Here is a 25,148-nt window from a genome sequence, read left to right as displayed (position 1 = left end):
GATATCAGCGCAATCGACTGAACTAGTGCAAAGGATCGCAGAGTTTGAAACATAAGTGACTTATGCCTGTAACCACTTGCGCCTGAATTTCCACGATTTTTTACACTGGTTCAAAGGTCAGTTCGCCTAATGCAGTCCCCGCCCACAAAACTAGCCACGCCCCCAGATCGGCATGGTGTGTTTCCGCCAATTGCACCTGATTGTGGGTGTTCATCACATTGTGCTCAGAAATTTGGGTGCACAGACACCCGTAGTCACATTAATCCATTGTTAATGACATTCCACTGCAGTGACCAGCAGTCAATTGAAACTTCAATCAGGTCTGCTTGTTATACCAATGCTACAATTACTTTAAATTACTTAAAATTCCGTTTGAATGAGTTCAAATTCAGTCAATTGATCCGCCCTTGGTACATAAGAACTGTAACCAGCAATCAATTGAAACCGCTGATTGGCCTGTTTCTTCGCTGCAGCAATTATTTGAACAAATTTTCAGTTTAAATTAGAGTAATTCAGTAATCTTGAGGCCTCATTGTTCCAGTCAATAACCAATTACGATCAAAAAATTGCTGACTCATGAGAGATTTTACGTTCGGACTTATGCAAATAAGTTTGAGTGGAAACTTCGACGTGACTTCACCTCGACAAAACCGGCGCAGTCTCCAGCGCATTACAGGCGCATTTTCCCAACTGCAGCCTGAGTGGAAACTCCAGGCCAATGTGTACAATAAGGGCGATGCAGAAGAAAATGAAAGATGGGTGACGCAGATGGTTGGCGAACATAGTAAACGACTGAATGATGGGACTCTGGTTCAGCCCCCACTTTGCTGAGTTGCTGATCTCGTTTTCCTCACAGTGTGGAGGCAAGAGTTTCCACATATTTGGGGTGGTGGGGCGGGGATTGGAGGCCCAGTTTCACTGGGGAATTCGCAATTGCTACTTATGGCCAGCTCGAGTAACATTGATGGAGGCCCTGCATGACGCAGGGTAAGTGGAAGAGGAGAAAAATTGGGAAAAAATGAAGTGTGGCATATCCTGGGAGAAATAACTGTTAAGTCGCTTGGCCACACAGCATTTCTGACTTAACATGATAACTTCCGAAGCCAAGATAGCTTTTGTCAATAATTACACTTACGTTTTCAATTAAATACCATACATTGAACCACTTATTAATGAATTTAAAGAACAGTCGTTATTTAGTGAAGTGTTTCCGTAGAATTAACAAAAATCCTTTAAGTGGGCATGCATAGTAATTTAATCAACACAATTGGCATTTGATCTTGCAGATGGATTATATTTTTAAACGGTTCTTGCTGGGCTCATTTATAGTATGTTAATTCCTTGTTCTCTTCACCCTCTATCTAGTGCTGGTGTTGGCAGAACTGGAACATACATTGTGCTTGACAGCATGCTGAAACAGATAAAAGACAAAAGCACAGTTAATGTACTAGGTTTTCTCAAACACATCAGGACTCAGAGGAACTACCTCGTCCAGACGGAGGTAAATACCAAATATAAGTGGCACAGAGTCTGTGGTGATTCCAGGCTAAAATTGGGCGAAGTTACCAAGATAACCCTTGGCACAGTTTGTAAATAATGGTTTGCACCTTCAGGGCCAGTTTCAAAGACTTGAGGCTTGATATGTGGCTATTTTTTGCAGAATTCTGAATTTTTTTTTGTGTGGGTGGTGAGAGAAATTGTTCATATTTGGCTTATACTGTAATGCATATTGACAAGCGTACTGGTGTCATCCCACAAAGGTAAAAAAAAACTAATTCCAAAACTCAAAATAGGTGGAACACATCAGTTACAGATAGGTTAATGGTTGTGATAAAAATAAGTCATTTTTCTATGCTGCTGGCTCTTGTGTTTTTGTCACAGTGCATATGGGATTAAAAGCTAGGAACAGTCAAAGAAAGTGGGACAACCTGTCTTGGTGCAGAGCAGTTCCAAAATATAGATGTTTTCCCCGTTATGCTTCTGTGAATCAACCTGGAACATTTTTCTATGTGAAAAGCACTATATAAATGCAAGTTGTTGTGTCGTCTTTATCAGGTATCTGAGGGAGAGGGCAAGCTATTCAACTCAAATACAAGCATCATGCAGGTTTTGTTTGCATATTTTTTTAGCAACTCTTTTTGACTTGAAGAGGTGCATTAAATTTACATTGTCCTTCATTTCTCAGTTTGTCTTGTTCCAACTGAGTTGTCCACCTGAAGCTGTCCGAGTGACTCTGTGGACAAACTGCCTCATGTAGGTTCAGATTTATGGACCTTGTGCCTTAACCAGTTTACACTGCATTTTAACAGGACACGTATTACATGTTGGTGAATTATAGGTCGATAAATTGCTTGTAAATTTCAGTCTCCGGTACAGAACCCAGGATGAAATCCCTGGCTTTGTTTTTAAAGATTGTTTTGGATCTGTAACAAAGTCTAATGGATGCAACAATTTTTTCCCCCACCCCCACACACTGGCGGATCTCCTTTGGCATTGCAGAGGGTTGTCAACTGGATATGCTGTTTTACAAGGACAGGAGTGCTGTATGATTTAATACATTAAAATGTATTATTGTTCTACGGTAGTGATCTGTCCCTTCAAGGCAACAATTCTAATTGTGTTAAGTAAACCCTAGGATGAGCCTATTCAGTGTTTAATTGCTGTTTGGGAAGGGAACTTTGGAGATTGGAACGTGCTCGCCAGTTCCAGACTGGAGGTTAGAAATACCCAGGTCATAAGCAACAAACATTTTAAGACTATTTTGCATCTGTAACCCAAGTCTGACATTGGGAGTGCAGAAATAATCTCCCATGATACTGCTCAAGGTGAGTTGACTGTTTCACTGTTGTAGGGGTGGTTGAGGGTGCTCATTAGTGAAAAGAAGTTTGAGAGACTGAAGTAAATATTTTTCCATTGGTTCCTGGAAACGAAATAGAGGTAGAAATTGGTATGCATTGCGCATGTTTTACACCTGAATAACGGGCGCCAAACAAACCAATTTAGCAGTGGGATGGCCTGCGATAACCTGCACAGGCCTTGGTCCCACCGATAAATTCCCAGGTTGACGCCTAAAACAGGCATTGGGCCCCTTGAATATGTAAATGAGCAGCCTAACGCCTGTTGAGGACCCCTTTTAGAAATGTGTCTGCAATGAGCGAGGCTGGCGTCGGGGCATGCCCCATTCAGGGATCTGCAGTGGCTGCCAACCAAAGGTAGGTGTGGGAAAAATGTTTATTTAAAAAAAAAAACACATTCCTGTGGAGCCAGAGGAGCAGGAGTGCTCCCTGACTTCACAGGAGTCACAATCGCCCCCCCCCCACCCTCAAAGCCAGCACCAACCCTCCTCCCGAGACTTACTTGAAGGCTGCTGCCAGTGAGGCAGGCAGCCTGAAATTGAAGTCTTCACTCAGGCAACCTGCCTGTGGAGACATGAACTGCACCGGCAGCTCGTGCCGAATATGTTGATGAGGCCCGAGGATCAATTTCAATGAGGAAAATGGATCCAGACTAATTTGTACCTCATAATTTTATTCTTTACCCACTGCAGGTAGATTAAATAATTAAATTTGTTCCCCTCATGTATATTACAATATAAGAGTGTGCATGTAATGGCTGTAATAACATAAATAAAAACCATCCCATGCATATTTTTTGTTGTGTTCTTTGTCTTTAAGGAACAGTACATTTTTATCCATGAAGCCTTGCGGGAAGCAATACATGGGAAAGAGACAGAAGTACCTGCCACTCAACTACATAGTTACGTCAACAGCATTTTAATTCCAGGTATATCTGGGAAGATGAGGCTCGAGAAACAGTTTAAGGTCAGTTACTGGAACTGGAATCTCTGGTCCATCCTATGTTCTGTGGCAGTTTGCATGTGTTTCTTGAAGGGTGGGTTGTTTTGTTCCTTTTTTCTCCCCTCTCTCAGCTATTTCCCATGAATAACTGAATACATCATGGTCTGAACTGAACCATGCAAGTGATATTTATTTTTAGTCTTAATGAATATTTATTGAAATTGAAACTAATTTAAAAATTAGCAGATTTTCTAACATAATTCCCCAACGTGTGTATAAATGAATTAATATAAAGCCTATTAGTTCTGGAGTGATTTAAAGATGAGGTAAAGGTAATGCCGGGCATATATCTTCTTGTCAGTTGATACTATTTTTCAGAATAGGTATTTTATTAAGAATTTCACACAGTTTAGGATGAAGAAATAAACTTTTGATGGTACCAAATGTCATAAAAACATTGTTGTAAAGTTACTGAGGGGAAGCTTTTATTAGAACACTTCTAAACTTGCTATTTGTGTGTGTGTGTGTGTGTGTGTATATATATATTTCTGAAATTATAAATAATAATTAGAGATTTATTTAAGGTATTTTCTCCTTTCTCTTTCCTGGGTGTCGCAGTACCATGCACAATGCTAGGCTCTGCAGTACCCACTGGGAGATGAGATTGAGGACTTTTTTTTTTGAAGTTTGCAGACAAAAGCCTGTGTCTTACCACTCTGGTGCAGCATGTTGGTATTGCACGTGCTACAGTTTCATTAAACAGTAACTGCTTGTAGTGAACTTTAAAAAAAAAACTCTACCAAGAAAGATGTATTTGATCATTTGGAATTCCTCTGTGTTGTTGATGGTGGCAGCATTTACTCTTACTCATTCAGTTTTAAAGTGAGCAATATATATTGATGTAAGAAAACTACTAGGCACTTGGTCAGAGTATTAAACAAGGCTTTAATCAACTGTTTCACAGCATGGAGGTCTAGTTATCCTTCACTAGTTCCTGTTTACAAAATGTCCCTGAGCAAGCTGGGCCCGTGCCCGAGTATTTATACTCTCCCTAGACAGCGCCACCAGCAGGTCGCCCAGTATATTTCATAAGTCCTTTCTACATGAATGGCACAATTTATGACATATATAATAATTGTTGGTTTTAAATCCCTCTGATTTAAAACCAAAGTGCCCTCTATGTGTGCTCAAGGCAGACTCTAAAATGGATTGGCAATGGGATTACCACTTTGCTGATCCATAATGGGAAGATTTCATTTTTGTTGAATTTTCTAGTAAATTTTATTTCTTGCCTGTGGTTCTGACCTTACTTTATAAAATTCATTATGTGTTCAGATCAATCTGAAACTCATTCAGCATTCTGAGTAGGGTGAGCATTAAGAGCAGATTAGATTTTGCACCTTGACAGTGGCTCAGACTTATAAATAATTTCTTGGGATGCATTATTTAGATGTTTATTTTTTAAAAAACAACAGTTGTGCTCACATCATGTGTTTAGAAAATGAAAAGTAAAAACCAGTATTGCTTCTTGACCCAAGGGAGCAGTAAGGCCACACTATTTATGCATCATTCAGTCTTGTGTTGCTTGAGTCAACAGAAGGAAGAATCTGTATTGCTTCCTGTTATTGTGCTTTTTAGAAGCAATCTGCGTAAGTCGAGTCGTTGCAGCCATAATATTTGATGACCATCACTTCATTAAACTACGAAGCATATACAATACCTTGCAATGTTCTTGCATGCCCAAGCTAATATAATTTAGTTCTACTGTATCAGATTCTACAACAAGCTCAAGCAACCTGCAGTTCAATGTTATAGCAGTACTGTGCCCACACGAATACAAAATGTGTATTATTCATGTTATATGTTTAACAGCACTAGCCATTTCTCAACTCGCAGGTAATCAAAGAAAAATTCATGTCAAAAAAGGAAGAGTAATGGATCTAGTGTATTTTGATTTGTCATGATTGGTATTTATCAAACTTCTTCTCAAATATTTTACTGCTCTCCTGTAATTCACCATACTATGCAGTCTAAATCTCACCTGGGTAATTTTGAGGCTGGGAATGAAGAAAACTGAGTAATTGTGGCATCACATTTCCCATATATGTAATAGCTAGAAAGAAATATTTGAAATGATAAACCATCCCCCCCCAGCTCTTAGGCTGTTGAAGTTTGTGGCTTGCCTGTCTTTGCAGATTTTCCTATTTGTTGTGCCTGAGAAATTCTCAGTTCTAAGGCACAATGAAAAAGAAATGGGGAAGGATGCTTGTTGGATTAGGTCTCTGTAACGTCCGTGTGTAATTGAGACACGGACTGCAGAAGTTGGTTATAACAGGTGTTTACTGAATGGAGACAAAACTGGAACTACTATACAAAGTTACTACACAGGCTTATATACAGGGGTGGTCACTACTGGTTCTGCAGTATACAGGGGCTGCAGAATATAGTTCCTTCTTCAAGGTACATACACTACAATTCCTCCCCTTTTAGCTAAACAGTACATAACATTCGATTAATAATTAAATAACATATTTACCATTACAGTTGCTATATACATTAGCTGAAGTTAATCAATTATAAATTCAGTCTTTGAGGAGGCTTCCTGATTCTGTCCGGATAACGCCTCTTTGGGGTATCAGGTTCTTCTGGCAAAGTTGATTCGGGATCAACGTCGTTGTTTGGTTCGTCTGCTTCCAATATCACTGATTCTGAGGTAGATGCAATTGGTACTTCGGTTTCATCACCAGGTGTATAGGATCGTGGTGTAGATTTGACGTTTTCCAGTGACTCTAGAATCTGGTCAGCATGGCGCCTTACAATGCTCTCTCCAACGTCCACGGTATACATTAGAGGTCCTTGCCGTGTGCAGATCGTTCCTGGCTGCCATTTCTCTGTGCGGTAGTCCCGGGCCAAAACTGGTTGACCTATCTTAAAACTCCTGGTTGACCTTTCATTCATATTCTGAAACTGCCTGTTCTCCACATCTCTTCTGATGTTTGGCTTAACTAAATCCAAGCGGCATCTTAGTCTTCGATTGAAGAACATCATGGCTGGAGTTTGGTTGGTAACCGCATGTGTTGCATTCCGGTAGGCAAACAAGAAGTTATCCACCTTGTGTTGTAGGGGTATGTCTTCATTACACATTGCCTTGATAGCCTTCTTGAATGTTTGAACGAACCTCTCAGCCAATCCATTGGTGGCTGGATGATATGGGGCGGATGTGTAATGCTTAACACCATTGTTCTTTAAGAACCTCCGGAACTCTTCAGACACAAACTGTGGTCCATTGTCAGAGCAAATCTGTTCAGGCAGCCCATTTCTGGCGAATATGGTTCGTAAGACTGTGATAGTTTTTTCTGTGGTGGTTGAGGACATTTTTATTACCTCTGGCCACTTTGAATGTGCATCCACTGCAATTAAAAACATCGAGTCCATAAATGGACCAGCAAAATCAATGTGTACCCTTTGCCATGGAGATGAGGGCCACTCCCATGGATGTAGAGGGGCTTGTGGTGGGCGTTTTGGACCTTCTGGCATCCTGTACAGCTATTGGTCATCTCTTCGATTTCTCTATCGATTCCCGGCCACCACACAAACGCTCTGGCTAAGTTCTTCATTTTTACCCCTCCCAGATGACCCTCATGAAGCTCATTGAGCACTCTATCCTTCAATTTGGGTGGAATTACTACTCTGGATCCACACATCAAGTTTCCTCAGCACACTGACAGCTGTTCTCTTCTCGGCGAGAATGCTGGCAACAGTGGTTCGCCATGTGCTGGCCATCCCTTCACCGTTAAATCATAGACCCTGGAGAGTGTCGGGTCATTTCGTGTTTCCTTTTCTATGTTTGCATTCGTCACAGGTAGACATTCGACTATGGTCGAGTGGAATATCTCCACAGGATCCACTGCAGGTGCTTCTTCCACCGTCGGCAACGGTAGGCGCGACAATCCATCAGCATTCCCATGCTGTTTAGTTCCTTTGTACTCGATGTCATATTGGTGTGCCCCTAGGAAAAGGGACCACCTCTGTAGCCGTTGTGCTGTCATTATCGGGACGCCCTTCTTAGGGTTGAAAATGGAGACAAGAGGTTGATGATCAGTTAGTAGAGTAAATTTCTGTCCGTGCAGGTAGTGATTGAACTTCTTCACCCCCCACACCAGGTTGAGGGCCTCTCTGTCAATCTGGGCGTAGTTACGCTCGGCTGCAGTTAATGAGCGTGACGCAAAAGCTATCGGCCTCTCTGAACCATCAAGGGATTTATGTGACAGTACTGCTCCAACGCCGTAGGGAGATGCATCACACGCCAGTCTTATCGGTAGTGATGGGTTGTAGTGAGCCAATACTTCTCTTGAAGCGATCAGGCCTTTACACTTCTGAAAGGCCCGCTTACATTCATCGCTCCATTTCCATGCTACTCCAGTTTGTAGCAGGGCATTCAGTGGGTGCAGAATTGTGGACAAATTCGGCAAAAACTTATGGTAGTAATTCACCAATCCGAGGAATGACCTCAGTTGCGACACATTTTCAGGCGCTGGAGCCTTAACTACCACTTCAATTTTGTCAGGGGACTTATGTAACCCCTCTTCATCAATCACGTGGCCACAATACGATATTTGTTTCTTAAAAAGCTCGCACTTGGGGCGATTGGCTTGTAGCCCATGTTCTCTTAGTCTAATGAGCACCTGCTCTAGGTTGGCAAGGTGTTCACTGTCATTTTCACCCGTCACTAGGATGTCGTCCAAGTAACACGGAGTCCCCGGAATCCCTTGCAGGACTTGTTCCATCGCTGTTTGCCATATAGCCGGAGCTGATGCAACTCCGAATACCAGTCGATTATACTGGTAAAGACCTTTGTGAGTGTTTATCGTGAGATATTTCCTAGAGGATTCTTCAACCTCCATCTGCAAATATGCTTGCGCTAGGTCAATTTTTGTAAAACGTTTCCCTCCAGATAGTGAGGCGAAAATATCTTCTATCCTCGGAAGAGGATACTGTACTGTGTGAAGGACTGGGTTCACAGTCACCTTGAAGTCCCCACAGATGCGAACCTTCCTTGGCTCCTCAGACTTATTGTTTAACGTTTTCTTCATGACAGGAACGATGGGTGTCGCCCACTCGCTCCAGTCTACCTTAGTTAACACGCCTGTATTCTCCAGATTCTCCAGCTCTGCCTCGACGGCTGGGTGAATTGCATACGGTACCGGTCTTGCTTTGAAAAACTTGGGAATTGCATTCTCTTCTATTTTTATCGAGGCGGTTACGCCTTTAAGAGTCCCCAGTTCTTGTTGAAATACCTCTTTAGCGTTAGCCAAGATTTTTGACAATCGTCCAGGTGTGACGTCGTCATCCTTTTTACCAGCCACCGTCAGTGCCTGAATGGAGTGCCAGTCTAAACTTATCTTTCTGATCCATTCACGTCCCAATAACGGTGGTCCACCATCTTGCAGTATGTACAGATACAATTTCTGTATTTCCTTGCCGTTGTATTCGACAGGCACCCTTATTTTCCCTCTGGGGTATACTTTCTGCCCCGTATATGTCTTCAAGACAATGGATGTGTCTTTCAAGGGTATGTGTGAGAATAGCCGCTCGTAGTCTCGTCGATTCATGACGGTCAGGGCTGATCCTGTATCCAATTCCATTTTGACTTGGGACCCTGCTATCGTGAGGGTGACCCAAATGGTTCGGTGATCCTCTTTTGCGATTACGTTGTGAAGTTTGAGACAGCTTAGTCTCTTGTTCCCGGATTCACTATCGCTCTTCTGGTCTTCGGAACTACTGTCCGTCATCTTTTGTACTTTCCTGTACTTTTCCTTAGTAGTCTTTTTGTTGTCGTTAGTCTTCTTCCCGGACCTGCAAACTCGTGCAATGTGTCCCATCTTTCCGCATTGCCTGCATGTTTTGTCCTTGGACCAGCAGTCCTTCTGGTCATGGGTTGTTCTGCCGCAGCGATAACATTTTTCAAATCCCCGTGTCATTTCATGGGTGCCGTATTCCTGTGGCTTTTGCTGTATTTCCACAGCTCCCCTTGCTGCTGCTTCATACGATACTGCCATGCTGAAAGCCTTATCTAGCGTCAGCTCTTTCTCTGAGAGTAACCTCTTCTGGGTTCCTTCACTCAGGAGTCCACAGACAAATTTGTCCCGTAGGGTATCTGCCAGTCCTGCTCCGAACTGGCAGTGCTTTGATAGCTTGCGTAGTTCCGTAAGGTAATCAGCATTGCTCTCATCTTTATGCTGATTTCTCTTGTGGAATTTAAATCTTTCTGCTATCAGCAGCGGTGTAGGATTTAGGTGTTCCTGTAGGATATCAACAATTTTGTTAAAACTCTTCGCCATCGGTTTGACTGGAGTGATCAGGTCCCGCAATAGGCCGTACGTTCTTGCGCCCATTAAGTTTAGTAGTACCGATGCCTTTTTCTCATCGGCTACTTCATTTGCCTTGCAATATACTTCGACTCTTTGCACATACGTGGTCCAGTCTTCTATTGCATTATTGAAGGCAGTGATATTGCCAGTCTTCGGCATCTTGGAGATCTAAGATGGCACCTCCCGCGTTTGCCTTCTTCCCCAATTGAACAAAATGGCGCCTCCCACGCTTTGCCTTCTTCCCCGCTGGATTAAGATGGCGCCTCCCGCGCTTTCTGTCTTTTCCGCTGCTGCTAGCGCTGTTGCTGGCGTTTTTATGCCTTGATGGTGACGCCCTATGGTTTTTGCGCACTTACCCCCCCGCGCTGCTGCCAACGCCGCTCTCCGCGGTCCCCGTGGCAAACTGCAGCTCCTCGCGGCTTTCTGCGCTTCTAAATTCTTTTATTTTAATTACTGTTCCCGTCGTCAGAGCAGACCCTATGGGACACTTTCCTCCCTCTTCTCGGGTCTGTACGCTGCCCGGCTTCGTAGCACCCTGTGTGCTCCACCCTCTCTCTCTCCTCTTCCTGACAACGCTGCTCGGCCCCGTTGAAAAGCCACCCGATCGAGCTCTCGCCCGCCGCAGCCCAGGAAGGACCAGTGTACTACCTGCCACCAGCCCGATTAGCTGGAACACCATAGACTGGATAACCATGCCCAGCTCTCGACAGCTTCTCCTGCAAATCTTCGAATTCGATGAATCAGAAGGCGGTTGCCCACGGTCGACGCCTGTTTCTTCTGCTTGTTTTTTTTTCTTTTTGGATTTTTTCCTTCTGGCCTCGACCTCTAACAACTTCGCTTCAGGGATGGATCCCCGTGAGGTGGTGCAGAACTGTAGGTAAGTTCGGACCTGTTCGTCGCCAGTGTAATGTCCGTGTGTAATTGAGACACGGACTGCAGAAGTTGGTTATAACAGGTGTTTACTGAATGGAGACAAAACTGGAACTACTATACAAAGTTACTACACAGGCTTATATACAGGGGTGGTCACTACTGGTACTGCAGTATACAGTGGCTGCAGAATATAGTTCCTTCTTCAAGGTACATACACTACAGTCTCGACCCCCCTCGACTCTGCCCCAGAGGGCTTCTCCAGTTTGGCATTACTGAGCCTGCAGCTGCAGCAGATGTAGGCCCAGTGCGCCCGAATGAAGGAGCGCTTGAGGAAACTTGGTAGTGGGGCTTACACCAGGGTCCTCTGCACGCCACAGGGACACCAGGGTCCTCTGCACACCACTGGGACACCAGGGTCCTCTGCACGCCACAGGGACACCAGGGTCCTCTGCACACCACAGGGACACCAGGGCCCTCTGTACACCACAGGGACACCAAGGCCCTCTGCACACCACAGAGACACCAGGGCCCTCTGCACACCACAGGGACACCAGGGCCCTCTGCACACCACAGGGACACCAGGGCCGTCTGCACACCACAGGGACACCAGGGCCGTCTGCACACCACAGGGACACCAGGGGTCCTCTGCACACCACAGGGACACCAGGGGTCCTCTGCACACCACAGGCACACCACAGGGACACCAGGGGTCCTCTGCACACCACAGGGACACCAGGGGTCCTCTGAACACCACAGGGACACCAGGGGTCCTCTGAACACCACAGGGACACCAGGGCCCTCTGCACACCACAGAGACACCAAGGCCCTCTGCACACCACAGGGACACCAGGGCCGTCTGCACACCACAGGGACACCAGCGGTCCTCTGCACACCACAGGGACACCAGGGGTCCTCTGCACACCACAGGGACACCAGGGGTCCTTTGTACACCACAGGGACACCAGGGGTCCTTTGTACGCCACAGGGACACCAGGGTCGTCTGCACACCACAGGGACACCAGGGTCCTCTGCACACCACAGGGACACCAAGGCCCTCTGCACACCACAGGGACACCAGGGGTCCTCTGAACACCACAGGGACACCAGGGGTCCTCTGAACACCACAGGGACACCAGGGGTCCTCTGCACACCACAGGGGCACCAGGGCCCTCTGCACACCACAGGGACACCAGGGTCCTCTGCACACCACAGGGACACCAGGGCCCTCTGCACACCACAGGGGCACCAGGGCCCTCTGCACACCACAGGGACACCAGGGTCCTCTGCACACCACAGGGACACCAGGGCCCTCTGCACACCACAGGGACACCAGGGCTGTCTGCACACCACAGGGACACCAGGGTCCTCTGCACACCACAGGGACACCAGGGCCGTCTGCACACCACAGGGACACCAGGGCCGTCTGCACACCACAGGGACACCAGGGGTCCTCTGCACACCACAGGGACACCAGGGGTCCTCTGCACACCACAGGGACACCAGGGCCCTCTGCACACCACAGGGACACCAGGGCCTTCTGCACACCACAGGGACACCAGGGTCCTCTGCACACCACAGGGACACCAGGGCCCTCTGCACACCACAGGGACACCAGGGTCCTCTGCACACCACAGGGACACCAGGGGTCCTCTGCACACCACAGGGACACCAGGGCCCTCTGCACACCACAGGGACACCAGGGTCCTCTGCACACCACAGGGACACCAGGGTCCTCTGCACACCACAGGGACACCAGGGCCCTCTGCACACCACAGGGACACCAGGGCCCTCTGCACACCACAGGGACACCAGGGGTCCTCTGAACACCACAGGGACACCAGGGGTCCTCTGAACACCACAGGGACACCAGGGGTCCTCTGCACACCACAGGGACACCAGGGTCCTCTACACACCACAGGGACACCAGGGCCCTCTGCACACCACAGGGACACCAGGGGTCCTGCAGCCACCTGAAGAAAAGCCGATCTGGATGATCTTCAGTTCTCAGGACTTTCTGATTGCAAATCTCCACCAGTCAGCACGCTTAAAATTGTGGAGGATCAAAATGTTTTTTACTTGTCCCCCGCCCCCACCCACACCACCAATCTCCCATTTTTTAGATAGGTTTCAAATGTTTCACCATTAAAATAAAATTCCCAACTGGGAAACACAAATATTTTACAGAATGTTGAATTATTTTCAATGGCAATGTCCTAATTCTGCTATTTCTGATAATGTATAGAGAAAATTTACTGGTGTCCTGTTAAATTAGAATAGAGATGTCACAAGAATACCTCTAATGTGTATTGTGCATTTGGACCAATTGAATGCCTCTCCGTTATGCTTTCTAAAGATAACCCCAACTGTTGACTGATTTTTTTAGACATATATTGAACAGAAATTATGCTTTATTTATTACCATTATTACTTAAAAAATGACTGAGGTCTGCACAGTAAACTGATTGTGAAAATACATTTATATTAACAATATAAATGTTAAAATACATTTATATTCCAATGCAGATATATTAGCAATGTAATCGTGCTATGTTCTGAAGATTTGTAACCTATTTAACATAAAACATATTGGCCTCGACTTTCATTGGGCCGTGAGGCGGGCTTTTAGGCGTGCAGGGGGTTAAAATCGCAAAACCTAGGGGTCGCGACCCCCCCCCCCCCCGCCCCCCCCGGCCTGGTTCCCACCTCCTGCCATTTTAACCTAGGTGTGTCTGATTAACCCGAATCAGTCCCGCCTGCAACAGGCGGGATTGGTCTTTAGGACCCTTAAACAGCACTGATTGGCCTTTATAATCCCATTTTAACAGGCCCTTGCCTGTTTAACCCTTTTCCCACGTAAAACACGCCTGGTGGGGATGACGCCTGTGAAACCTGGCGTGAACACTATTGGCTTGTTGACTATCAGCTGCAGGTCAACCATTAAAGAGGATATTTGATCAGTAATCATTTGCAGGTGGCAGGACTTTGTTGTATCAGGTCTGGGGGAACTTTTACCAGGCCTAGCCACACCTGTGGAAGGTTGTAGCCTCACACACTTCTCCAGTGTGACCTCCTGCGAGACCCCTCTCGCCACCCTCACTCAGCGCTTCCTCAACTGAGGCATCTACCAGAAGCATGGGAGGCCTTTTTTTCCTCCTTCCTTTCTTGGCATTAGAGGACCTCCAGCACCAGGCGCGCCAGCAGCAGAACCAGGCACAACAGCAGCAGGAGCGACAGGCTGCTGCTCACCCACCTGAGGCAGCACAGGCCAGAAGGGGCCATCGCATGGAAGCCCGTCGGCGCAGGAGATACCCCCCCAAACAGGGTCTACAGACACAGGGTCAGCTACCTCAACATGACTGAGCAGCAGTGCCAAAGGCAGCTTCGTCTTTCGCGACAGGTGGTGACTGACATCTGTGCAATGATACAGCAAGACCTGCTGCCCAGAGGACCAGGTGGACACTCCTTACCAGTGGCCATCAAAGTCACCACCGCACTCAACTTTTTTGCCTCAGGCTCATTCCCGGGATCAGCAGCAGACACCAGTGGCATCTCCCAATCGGCCGCACACACTTGCATCACGCAGGTAACCGATGCCCTCTTTGCCCTCGCGCACAATCACATCCATTTCACCAGGGATCGAGCAAATGTGACGGCGCGAGCGGTTGGATTAGGTCATCTGGCAGGCTTTCCAAGGGTGCAGGGCGTCATTGATTGCACACATGTGGGCCTTAGGGCACCCCCTCACAATCCAGGTATTTTTGTCAACCGCAAGGGCTTCCACTCCCTTAACGTTCAGCTGGTGTGTGACCACAAGAAGGACATTTTGCATGTTTGTGCCAAGTACCCTGGCAGTTGCCATGACTCCTTCATACGGCGCCAGTCTAGTGTGCCTCCGCTATTCAGTCCGCCAGACCAACTTCACGGATGGCTACTTGGAGACAAGGGCTATCCCGAGGACTTAGCTAATGACGCCATTGAGGAGGCCAGCCAACGAAGCTGAGGAGCACTACAACTCCAGCCACATTTCCACCAGATCCATAATCGAGCAACCCATCGGCTTGCTGAAGATGCGCTTCAGATGCCTGGATAGATCAGGTGGTGCCCTACTGTACTCAGCAGCCAGGGTCTCCAAAATCGTTGTGGTTTGCTGTGCACTCCACAACATGGCACAGCGTCGTGGCTTGCAGATTCCTGAGAACCAAGTGGCTCCTCTCATACACTCCTCAGATGATGATGATGATGAGGAGGAGGAGGGCAAGAACGACCATCCTGCAGAGACCCATCAACCAGCGGCAGCATTATGCGAGAACATTGCTGCCCGGGATGCAAGGAACGCACTCATCCTGGCCAGATTTGCTTAGCCTAGTAAATCAAACTCTTTTGCCTCGCAGCTTCTTACCTGAGCATTGACAATGGCCAAACCCTGTGGATTCCGAGCTATTTGACCAGCATCCTGACAACTGCAAGTATTCCTAAGCCCTCAATGTGAAAGCCCCATTCGCGAAATGACACACGCCAGAACCTCAGCAGTTGCCATCAGAATTTTTATGAAACACACACAACTGATGGCATTTTTCCAAAATACACAGCATTTCACCCAAGTGACTACCCTTGTGACTATTTGTGCTTTATTTTCCTCTTACGCGTGCTCCTACGTAGTGGTTCCCCTGTGGCTTCAGCAGATGTGGAGGCCCCTTGCTCACTTTCCTGCTGCTCCTGTCTCGACACCTTTGGCGGGCATCCTCTGGGGTGGCAAGCATGTGAGGGCTCGCCAGCAGTCTGCTGCCCCTGTGGCTGTGCAGGAATTGAGACGTCTATCTCCGTTGGGTTTGGACTCCGGCGGGGCTCTGACCGAGGGCTCTGCAGTGGCATGGAAGTGTGAGTGCTTGGAGAGGAGCCCCCACTTCCTTGAGGTCTGCCACCAACCTCCCTCTCATGGGTCAGGTCCCCCTCAGTCCCTGCAAGTGGCTTGAGAGCAGCTTGCTGCACATCAGGGGGGTCATGGAGACCCGTATCTGCAATGGCAGTCCTACTCAGAAGGACTTCCATGAGGCCTGGTTTCTCTGTTCAATAGATGCCCATCGCTCCTCAAGAGATGTCATTCTATTCTGAACACTCACCATGTTTTCCATACCCTGGCGACTAGCCTCCTCCATGGCCGTAGCCCTCCTCTCTACCGTAGCCAGCCTTACCACGGAGGCAGAAATCATTTCCACGTAGGTAGCCATCCTTTCCGTGTTGATGCGTTCATGCGCCACTGACTCCACAAAGGCTCTGCTCATGTTCGCTATGGACTCCTCCATTCGCTCCACACTCGCAGCGACCCTGGAGACAAAACCTGCCAGAGACTCCTGCATCTGTGCCTGGAGTTCCATCACCTCTGATCTTACAGATGGACCCAGAGGCAGAGGGTCGACATGCAGCTGAGCCGAGCTGGCAGAGTCCTGCGCCCACCGACGAGGACTCTCCACTGCTGCCCCTGTCTCCACAATCTGCTGATGCTCACTTGTGAGTTGTGATACACCAGGTGACAACTCTACTCTATGTCCTGAAGGTCCCACCGAGGTGTGAGTGTCTGCGCTGGTGCTGGGTGCGCTTATTTCTGATGACGCTGCGCCCTCAGAGGTTGCAGATTCCTCTGAGGAGTCTGGCTGCTCAGGCTCTTCCTCCTGCAGAGTGAGGATGGGGGCTCTCGATGGTCCTGTGGGGGAGTCAAGGAAAAAGTTAGAGATGTGATGCCAAGGTTACATGCACATTGCATTTTACAGATGATCATAAATCCATATGATGTAGCTTCAGAATCATTATCAGCGACTCATGCAATGCCAATGAGAGAGAGGGAAAACTATTCTGTCACCAGCTTGCAGGAATGCTCCTGTCTGTCCTTTCCCAACTTCCGCTTCGTGGTCAGCCCCGACAATCTCCAGGACGGCTTCCTCCCAGGGGGTGAGCTGGGCTAATGAGGGTGGCCCTCCTCCTGTCCTGGCTCGCTCTCTCCTGTTGTGAGCTCTCTTTTCCTGCAATGAGGGAGACAAGTGGAGGTTGAGTGAGAATGAAGGAGTGAGTGCAGAGATTGCATAGCATAGATACTTAGAAGGAGACAAAGATGGAGTGAGATTGCAAGACCAAGGGCCCTCCCTGTGTGTAGTCAGTTGTGTTCAAAGCATCAGAGTGAGAGGGAGTGTGAGGGCTGCATGGTGGAATAGTTCTGTGATTGTGAACATAGAGAGAGAGGGAATGGCTGAGGGTGCATGGATGTGAGTGTCTAGTGGGATATGCAGGAAGAGATTGCTAAAGCTGAGTGCTGGTGAGGAAAGGCAATGGGGAACAGATTGAGGGCGATGGAAACTGCATACAGTACTTACTTTTCCAGTGCGAAGAAGGTCATGGAATCTTTTCCTGCACTGCAACCACGTTCTTCGTGTAAGCCCCAAGGAGTTGACTTGACCTGCCACCTCAAGCCACACAGCCTTGGTCTGGCTGGGAGGCCTCTTCCTCCCTGAAGAAGGGAAGAGGGCCTCCCTGTGGGCCCTAGCACCATCCAGTAATGCCTGTAGTGAAGCCTCATCAAATTTGGGTGCAGATCTGGCCCGCCGGCTGGCCATTGCTCCTGCAGGCTTCTGTGCCATCTTAATGTTGAAGGTTGGAAGCCTGCAGAGGAAGCAAGGCTTGCTGTGGACCTTAAGAGCGGCAGCAATGATGACGTCATATTCTGCAACTTTCTGACTGGAAATACTCAATTGCCAAGGCTTCCCACACGCTGGAAATCAATTGGCCAATTGTGTTAAATTTGCATCAATCTCACAGACCCATTTACAATCGTGTCGGAATCACTAAATTCGGGGAACCCGCCAATTCTCCGCACCTGAGCTAAAATCGACCCCATTATCTTTTAACCCATCTTAAATTATGGAGTGTATAGTGAACCAGGTCAGATCTGAACAGAACTGACCGTGGTATATTTAATCAATTAATACTGGAATGAACATCAAAGCCCAGTGCATTGGATTTGGCACAATGATGATGTGGTCAAGCTGAAAGTTTGGGATAAGTGCAAATTCAAGCCCGTGTAAGTTTGGTTGATGTTGGTCAGGTTTTGTTTGGGCTTATAGGAAATGAATGATTTCTCCATTCTACAGAAAAGAAGCAAACCCTAAATCGACACAGTTCTCACAGCTGACTGTAGTTGAATTGATCTGACAGCCACTTTAATAGGCTGGGAAGTCAGATCAGGTCAAACTGACCTGAATAGCCAAACCAAGCCCAGTTATTTCAGTCCTATTGTGTAAAGGAATGTACAAGAAACCCCTAAAAGTTGCTGTAAGGTTGGGTGAGGGATCACCAGTTGCAGCTGATTTGAATTGAGTGTCGCTGCAAAACAGATGTTTTCCCCTTTTTTTTTCATCCCCTCATCATAGCTGCTCAGTCCCATGCACCCTTCTCCAGCTTGGAGGGTGGAAAAATGGGTGTTACATTCTGTTACTTATTTTGTATGGTAGTTACATAATAATAGGGATAGGTGTGGCAAGGACAGATGTCTTCCAAAATTGAATCTGATGGTTCCTGGAGGAATTGTACCTGGGGGCTCAACAGGCATGTTACAGATTTTACAAAGCTTAATGCATACTCCAGCATCCCTGGTTTATCACATGATGGGCGTGCTGATATTTCAGCTTCTGTATACTGTGTAAACTTTTGAATTGAAACAGATTGCTGAACATCAGCTAACAGTGATGTTTTGGCACAATCAGCCAATCCTTCTGACGAAGGGTCTCCAACTCAAAATGTTGACTCTGCTTCTCCACTCCAGAAACTTGAGCACATAAATCTAGGCTGACACTCCAGTGCAGTGCTGAGGGAGTGCTGCACTGTCGGAAGTGCCGTCTTTCAGATGGACGTAAAAGATCCCATGGCACTATTTCGAAGAAGAGCAGGGGAGTTATCCCTGGTGTCCTGGCCAATATTTATCCCTCAATCAACATCACTAAAAAAAAAACAGATTATCTGGTCATTATCACATTGCTGTTTGTGGGAGCTTGCTGTGCACAAATTTGCTGCCACGTTTCCCACATTACAACAGTGACTACACTCCAAAAGTACTTCATTGGCTGTAAAGCGCTTTGAGACGTCCGGTGGTTGTGAAAGACGCTATATAAATGTAAATCTTTCTTTCTTCTTCTCGCTCCTCGAAGCTGCCTGACTTGCTGAGTGTTTCCAGCATTTTCTGTTGTTATTTCAGCCAATCCTACTGGCGGCCAGCCACATCCATTCAATGTTGAGGAAGGTGGACTCAGGCTTCTAGTTGCCCTTCCTCATCATGTTTGCTGCCCTGCATGGCTTTAGGCTTTACTTCCCACATACACAAGATGGCTTCCCTCTTCAGTATCCCAAACAGAACTATTGGACTGGATTTTGTGGTAAGCGGCGAAGTGACGGCCCTCGCTGTTGACCTTGAAGGTAGCTGCCATCAAAGATCAAGTGATCTCTGTGGTGTGGATTTCCCCTTTCCTGACATTAAGTTCATTCTGGCGCCATGTATAGGGGATCTCCGGCGTCTTGCAATAGTGATGTCATCAAGCAGGTTAAGCAACGAATCATATTGAAGAATTCTCACAGACAACAAACCAGGAAGTAAAAAGCACTGATTATCGTTCACATTTTAATCATTTTACAGAGAGCAAAATAAAGATTGGGACATACACATGGGATTAAGGTAGAAGTTGAAATATCATAAACAAACTTGAAAAAAATAATAATCATTTTTATTATTTTAAAAATCTATGAGAATTTGTATCATCATGCAGAAATTTGACATTCCAAAAATATAAAATTAGTTTTTCAGGGCCAGAGAGGTTGTTCAGCAGCAATTATGACTTAGTATGCCATTTAAAAACCCAGTTACACCTCATTCAACAAGGCTTAACTTTTTCTGGGGTTTTTACAGCGGGAATAGAGCGTAAAAAGTGGAAGTTCACGTCAATTCAAGTGATTTGTAAGATTTCCATCTGCGAGGACTTCAACAGCGCACCCCAAGGAGGAGTGGGGAATCACTGACAGCAACTTCTGGATTTCCGCGTTTAACTGCAATATGCAGTGCTAGAACTTGCTGTCAATTTCACAGAGTAATGACGGCGAGCACTGACAGTTTCGCCGTCATTACAACTGCAAATTCTGGGCCATAGTTTTCCATCAGACTTGCTGCTGAACAGTTGAGGACTAAAGACGAACACTGAGGATTCATGCCAGTAGTCACATGAGTGAACATATCATTTCCAGCTATATAAGGCGGCTTATGGTTGCATAAGACTAAATATTCTTCTCCACCCAGAGGACTTGATGGACAAAATCTCATCCCTGTTTTCAAATCCCGCCATGGCCTTGTCCCTCCCCATCTCTGTAATCTCCTTCAGCCCCACAACCTTCTGAAAGGCCATCTAAAACTCGGCTGCCCGTGTCCTAACTTGCACCAAGTCCCGTTCACCCATCACCCCTGTGCTTGCTGACCTACATTGGCTTCCGGTTAAGCAACGCCTCGATTTCAAAATTGTCACCCTTGTTTTCACATCCCTCCGTGGCCTCGCCCCTCCCTATCTCTGTAATCTCCTCCAGCCCCACAATCCCCCGAGATATCTGCGCTCCTCTAATTCTGCCCTCTTGAGGATCCCTGATTATAATCGCTCAATCATTGGTAGCTGTGCCTTCTGTTGCCTAGGCCCTAAGCTCTGGAATTCCCTGCCTAAACCTCTCCGCCTCTCGACCTCTCTTTCCTCCTTTAAGACGCTCCATAAAACCTACCTCTTTGACCAAGCTTTTGTTCATCTGCCCTAATTTATCCTTATGTGGCTCAGTGTCAAATTTTTTGTCTTAATATATTCCTGTGCAGCGCCTTGGGCCATTTTACTATGTTAACGGCGCTATATAAATAAAAGTTGTTGTTGTTGGTTCTAGTTGTCTTCATCACAGCGCTGTCAGTACCTCTCCTTTTCAACTCCTAAACTGGTGCAGTCTTCATATGTAAATCATGTTCAAATATATCATCCCATCATTTGCGCATGACGGCATCATGGTGGTGATGATGCACGGTTGCCTTTCACTTGGATGAAACATAGAAGATTGGAGCAGGAGTAGACTATTCAGCCCCTCGAGCCTGTTCCGCCATTTAATGAGATCATGGCTGATCGTCCAAATTCAGTACCCTGTCCCTGCTTTCTCCCCATATCCCTTGATACCTTTAACCTTAAGAAATATATCTAACTCCTTCTTGAATATATTTAATGAATTGGCCTCAACTGTCTTCTGTGGTAGAGAATTCCACAGGTTCACCACTCTCTGCGTGAAGAAATTCCTCCTCATCTCAGTCCTAAATGGCTTACCCCTTATCTTTAGACTGTGACCCCTGGTTCTGGACTCCCCGACCATCGGGAACATCCTTCCTGCATCTAGTCTGTCTAGTCCTGTTAGAATTTTATAAGTTTCAATGAAATCCCCTCTCATTCTTCTAAACTCCAGCGAATATAAGTCCAATCGACCCAATCTCTCCTCATACGTCATTCCTGCTATCCCAGGTATCAGTCTGGTGAATCTTCGCTGCACACCCTCCATGGCAAGAACATCCTTCCTCAGATAAGGCGACCAAAACTGCACACAATACTCAAGGTGTGGTCTCACCAAGGCCCTGTACAACTGCAGCAAGATATCCTTGCTCCTGTACATGAATCCTCTCACTATGAAGGCCAACATACCATTTGCCTTCTTAACCACCTGCTGCACCTGCATGCTTACCTTCAGCGACTGGTGCACAAGGACACCAAGGTCTCGTTGCACTTCCCCTTCTCCCAATCTATTGCCGTTCAGATAATAATCTGCCTTCCTGTTTTTGCCACCAAAGTGGATAACCTTGCATTTATCCACATTATACTGCATCTGCCATGCATCTGCCCAATCACCCAACCTGTCCAAATCATACTGGAGTTTCTCTGCATCCTCCTCACAGCACACACGCCCACCCAGCTTTGTGTCATCTGCAAACTTGGAGATATTACACCTAGTCCCCTCGTCTAGATCATTAATATATATTGTGAATAGCTGGGGTCCTAGCACCGATCCCTGCGGTACCCCAGTAGTCACTGCCTGCCACTCTGAAAAAGACCCGTTTATTCCAACTCTTTGCTTCCTGTCTGCCAACCAGTTCTCTATCCAAGTCAGTACCTTACCCCCAATCCCATGTGCTTTAACTTTGCACGCTAATCTCTTATGCGGGACCTTATCGAAAGCCTTCTGAAAGTCCAAATACACCACATCCACTGGTTCTCCCTTATCTATTCTACCAGTTACATCATCAAAAAATTCCAGTAGATTAGTCAAGCACAATTTACCTTTTGTAAATCCATGTTGACTTTGTCCAATCCTGTCACTGTTTTCCAAGTGCTCTGCTATTACATCTTTTATAATGGACTCTAACATTTTCCCCACTACCAATGTCAGGCTTACGGTGTCTATAATTCACCATTTTCTCTCTACCACCTTTTTTAAATAGTGGAGTTACATTAGCTACCCTCCAATCCATGGAACTGTGCCAGAGTCTATAGAATTTTGGAAGTTGACCAGCAATGCATCTACTATTTATAGGGCCACTTCCTTAAGTACCCTAGGATGTAGATTATCAGGCCCTGGGGATTTATCGGCCTTCAATCCCATCAATTTCCCTACAAATACTGATTTCATTCAGTTCCTCCTTCTCATTAGACCCTATGTTCCTCGACATCTCTGGAAGGTTATTTGTGTCCTTTGTGAAGACAGAGGGCCAACACCGATTGACAGAAACAGTTGAAGTACAGGAAACTGTCGATTTACCAGCACCTAAATAACCGGAAATCTCTGTTAACTGGCAAAATTCAGGAGTAGGTTCAGGTAAGTTTGACTTCATATTAGTGGCCGTTCCTGGATCTGTGGCCGTGTAACCGGGATTCCTGCACCTGTTGCTATGCAACAGGGACGCCTGGATCTGTGGCCGCAGCTCCTGCACCTGTTGCTATGCAACAGGGATGCCTGGATCTGTGGCTGTGTACGGGGCTCTCGTACCTTTTACTATACCTCTCTGTAATCCGGACTTTTTGATAGACCGGCACCACGCCGGTCCTGTCGGTGCCGGATAAAAAAGAATTTCCTGTAGTTGACAAAGAAAAATATGTAGATTCTCAGATAAAGGTTGAACAACCCCACGCCCCTGTGCCTTTGTTGCCACAACTTTTCTGGGATCGAGGGATTTAACTTTCTTGTGCCTAATCTTGATTTTGCTAAATGGTGATGGAATTTTGAAGTTTGAACTTGGACATCAACTGAGTTTTTGGCAAATCTGCTTTGCTTGCATGAGACCTGTGCATGTCTGAAGAGGATATTGAGTTGGGTACAATGTTGGGAAAAGATTTGGTAGTCTCAAAATCTGTCTTACAATCATGGTGTCCGGAGCGGGTCTTGTACTTGAGCCTCTGGTTTGCTGATGGTTTTTTCATATTAGGATTTGGTATGGAATAGGTTTCCCTGCCCTTTTGATCTTCCCTATTTACTGGGAGATTTCTAGTTTCTGGCTAAATGCTACAGTACTTCTGTCCCTAGAATAAGGCTGTAACCTGATGCTAATATTTCGCTGGTTTGACACGATATGGTGTTCTTCAATGTTAAATATGGTCCGCTTGGGCTGAACACAGATTTGACTGATAAATGGGAAGTCAGTCTGAGCAAGTTACACCTTGTTCCAATTGTTCTGGGCATGTAGTCAATGTTTTATGCTTGGTATTCTTTTTGAAAGATACTTTGAGGCAGAGCAATTGGCAGTCAGATGTGCCAACAAATCATCAAAGATAAAACAGCAGTTAATGCTCTATCTAAGCCACTGATGTCCAAAGCTTGGCCTGCAAAATTATTTGATTTGGCCTACAGGGCTCCTGCTGTTTCCCTTCTTCTTTGCGCTTGTGCACAAAGCCAACTTCATCACTTTCAAGCTACTTAAAGTTCTTGACACACTGCATGCCATATTGAACCCTTCATTGCTCATTTTTGCCTTAAACACAGGCTCTGCATGATCAAATTTGAAGGCCTTTGCCTTTTATCATTACACTTAAAGGAGTGCTATTTTTACAAGTATTTTATTACCCTTTATTTATTTACACAATTGAACAGTGTAAATTACGTTGAAATGCATCACTCCTTCACTTGTGTCTGCTATCTCATTATAATAAAAAGGCATGCACAACTGCTCTCGTTGCCCAACAAAAGGATTCACACGACACCAGGTTATAGTCCAACAGCTTTATTTGAAATCACAAGCTTTCGGAGCGCTGCTCCTTCTTCAGGTGAAGTGGAGAAATGCATAAAGACACAGCTTATGTAGTCAGAGAATCATGTCAGATGTTTACAGGTAACCTTTCCAACTGCCATTTATCACACCTCGGCAGAGAGATAATCACAGCAGTCAAAGGTGTGAATGGTGTCCAAACAGGTCAGTCAGGGAAACATTACATCGAAGAACAATGAGGTGGGGGTCACAAGGGGTCAAATATTGCAGATGCTGGGGTCTGTATGAAAAACAAAAAAACAGACAAAAAACATTTTTTTTGGCTGGAAATCACAGCAGGTCCGGCCGCATCTGTGTAGAGAGAACAAGCCAATGTCGACACAGATGCGGCCGGACCTGCTGTGATTTCCAGCCAAAAAAAAATGTTTTTTGTCTGTTTTTTTGTTTTTCATACAGACCCCAGCATCTGCAATATTTGACCCCTTGTGACCCCACCTCATTGTTCTTTGATGTAATGTTTCCCTGACTGGCCTGTTTGGACACCATTCACACCTTTGACTGCTGTGATTATCTCTCTGCCGAGGTGTGATAAATGGCAGTTGGAAAGGTTACCTGTAAACATCTGACATGATTCTCTGACTATATAAGCTGTGTCTTTATGCATTTCTCCACTTCACCTGAAGAAGGAGCAGCGCTCCGAAAGCTTGTGATTTCAAATAAAGCTGTTGGACTATAACCTGGTGTCGTGTGACTTCTTACATTTGTCCACCCCAATCCAACTCCGGCATCTCCACACCACAACAAAAGGATGTT

General features: G+C 46.3%; 1 protein-coding gene across 1 annotated transcript in view; it reads left to right on the top strand.

Moving 5' to 3' along the window:
* Positions 1-25,148, top strand: part of LOC147111056 (receptor-type tyrosine-protein phosphatase gamma-like) — a gene marked incomplete at its 5' end in the record, with an annotated part of 521,022 nt that overhangs the window by 436,460 nt on the left and 59,414 nt on the right. The window contains 2 exons of the mRNA XM_085999999.1: positions 1,366-1,501; positions 3,675-3,821. Of these exons, the coding sequence (XP_085856125.1) occupies positions 1,366-1,501; positions 3,675-3,821 (283 nt within the window). The remainder of the gene's footprint in view (positions 1-1,365; positions 1,502-3,674; positions 3,822-25,148) is intronic.

This window comes from Somniosus microcephalus, chromosome 11, assembly GCF_052327205.1.
Source record: "Somniosus microcephalus isolate GS21.2 chromosome 11, FLI_Smic_1.0, whole genome shotgun sequence".
NCBI classification, from domain to species: Eukaryota; Metazoa; Chordata; class Chondrichthyes; order Squaliformes; family Somniosidae; genus Somniosus; species Somniosus microcephalus.
Note: the sequence above shows the minus strand (reverse complement) of the source record. Positions and strands in the feature narration are given on the sequence as shown.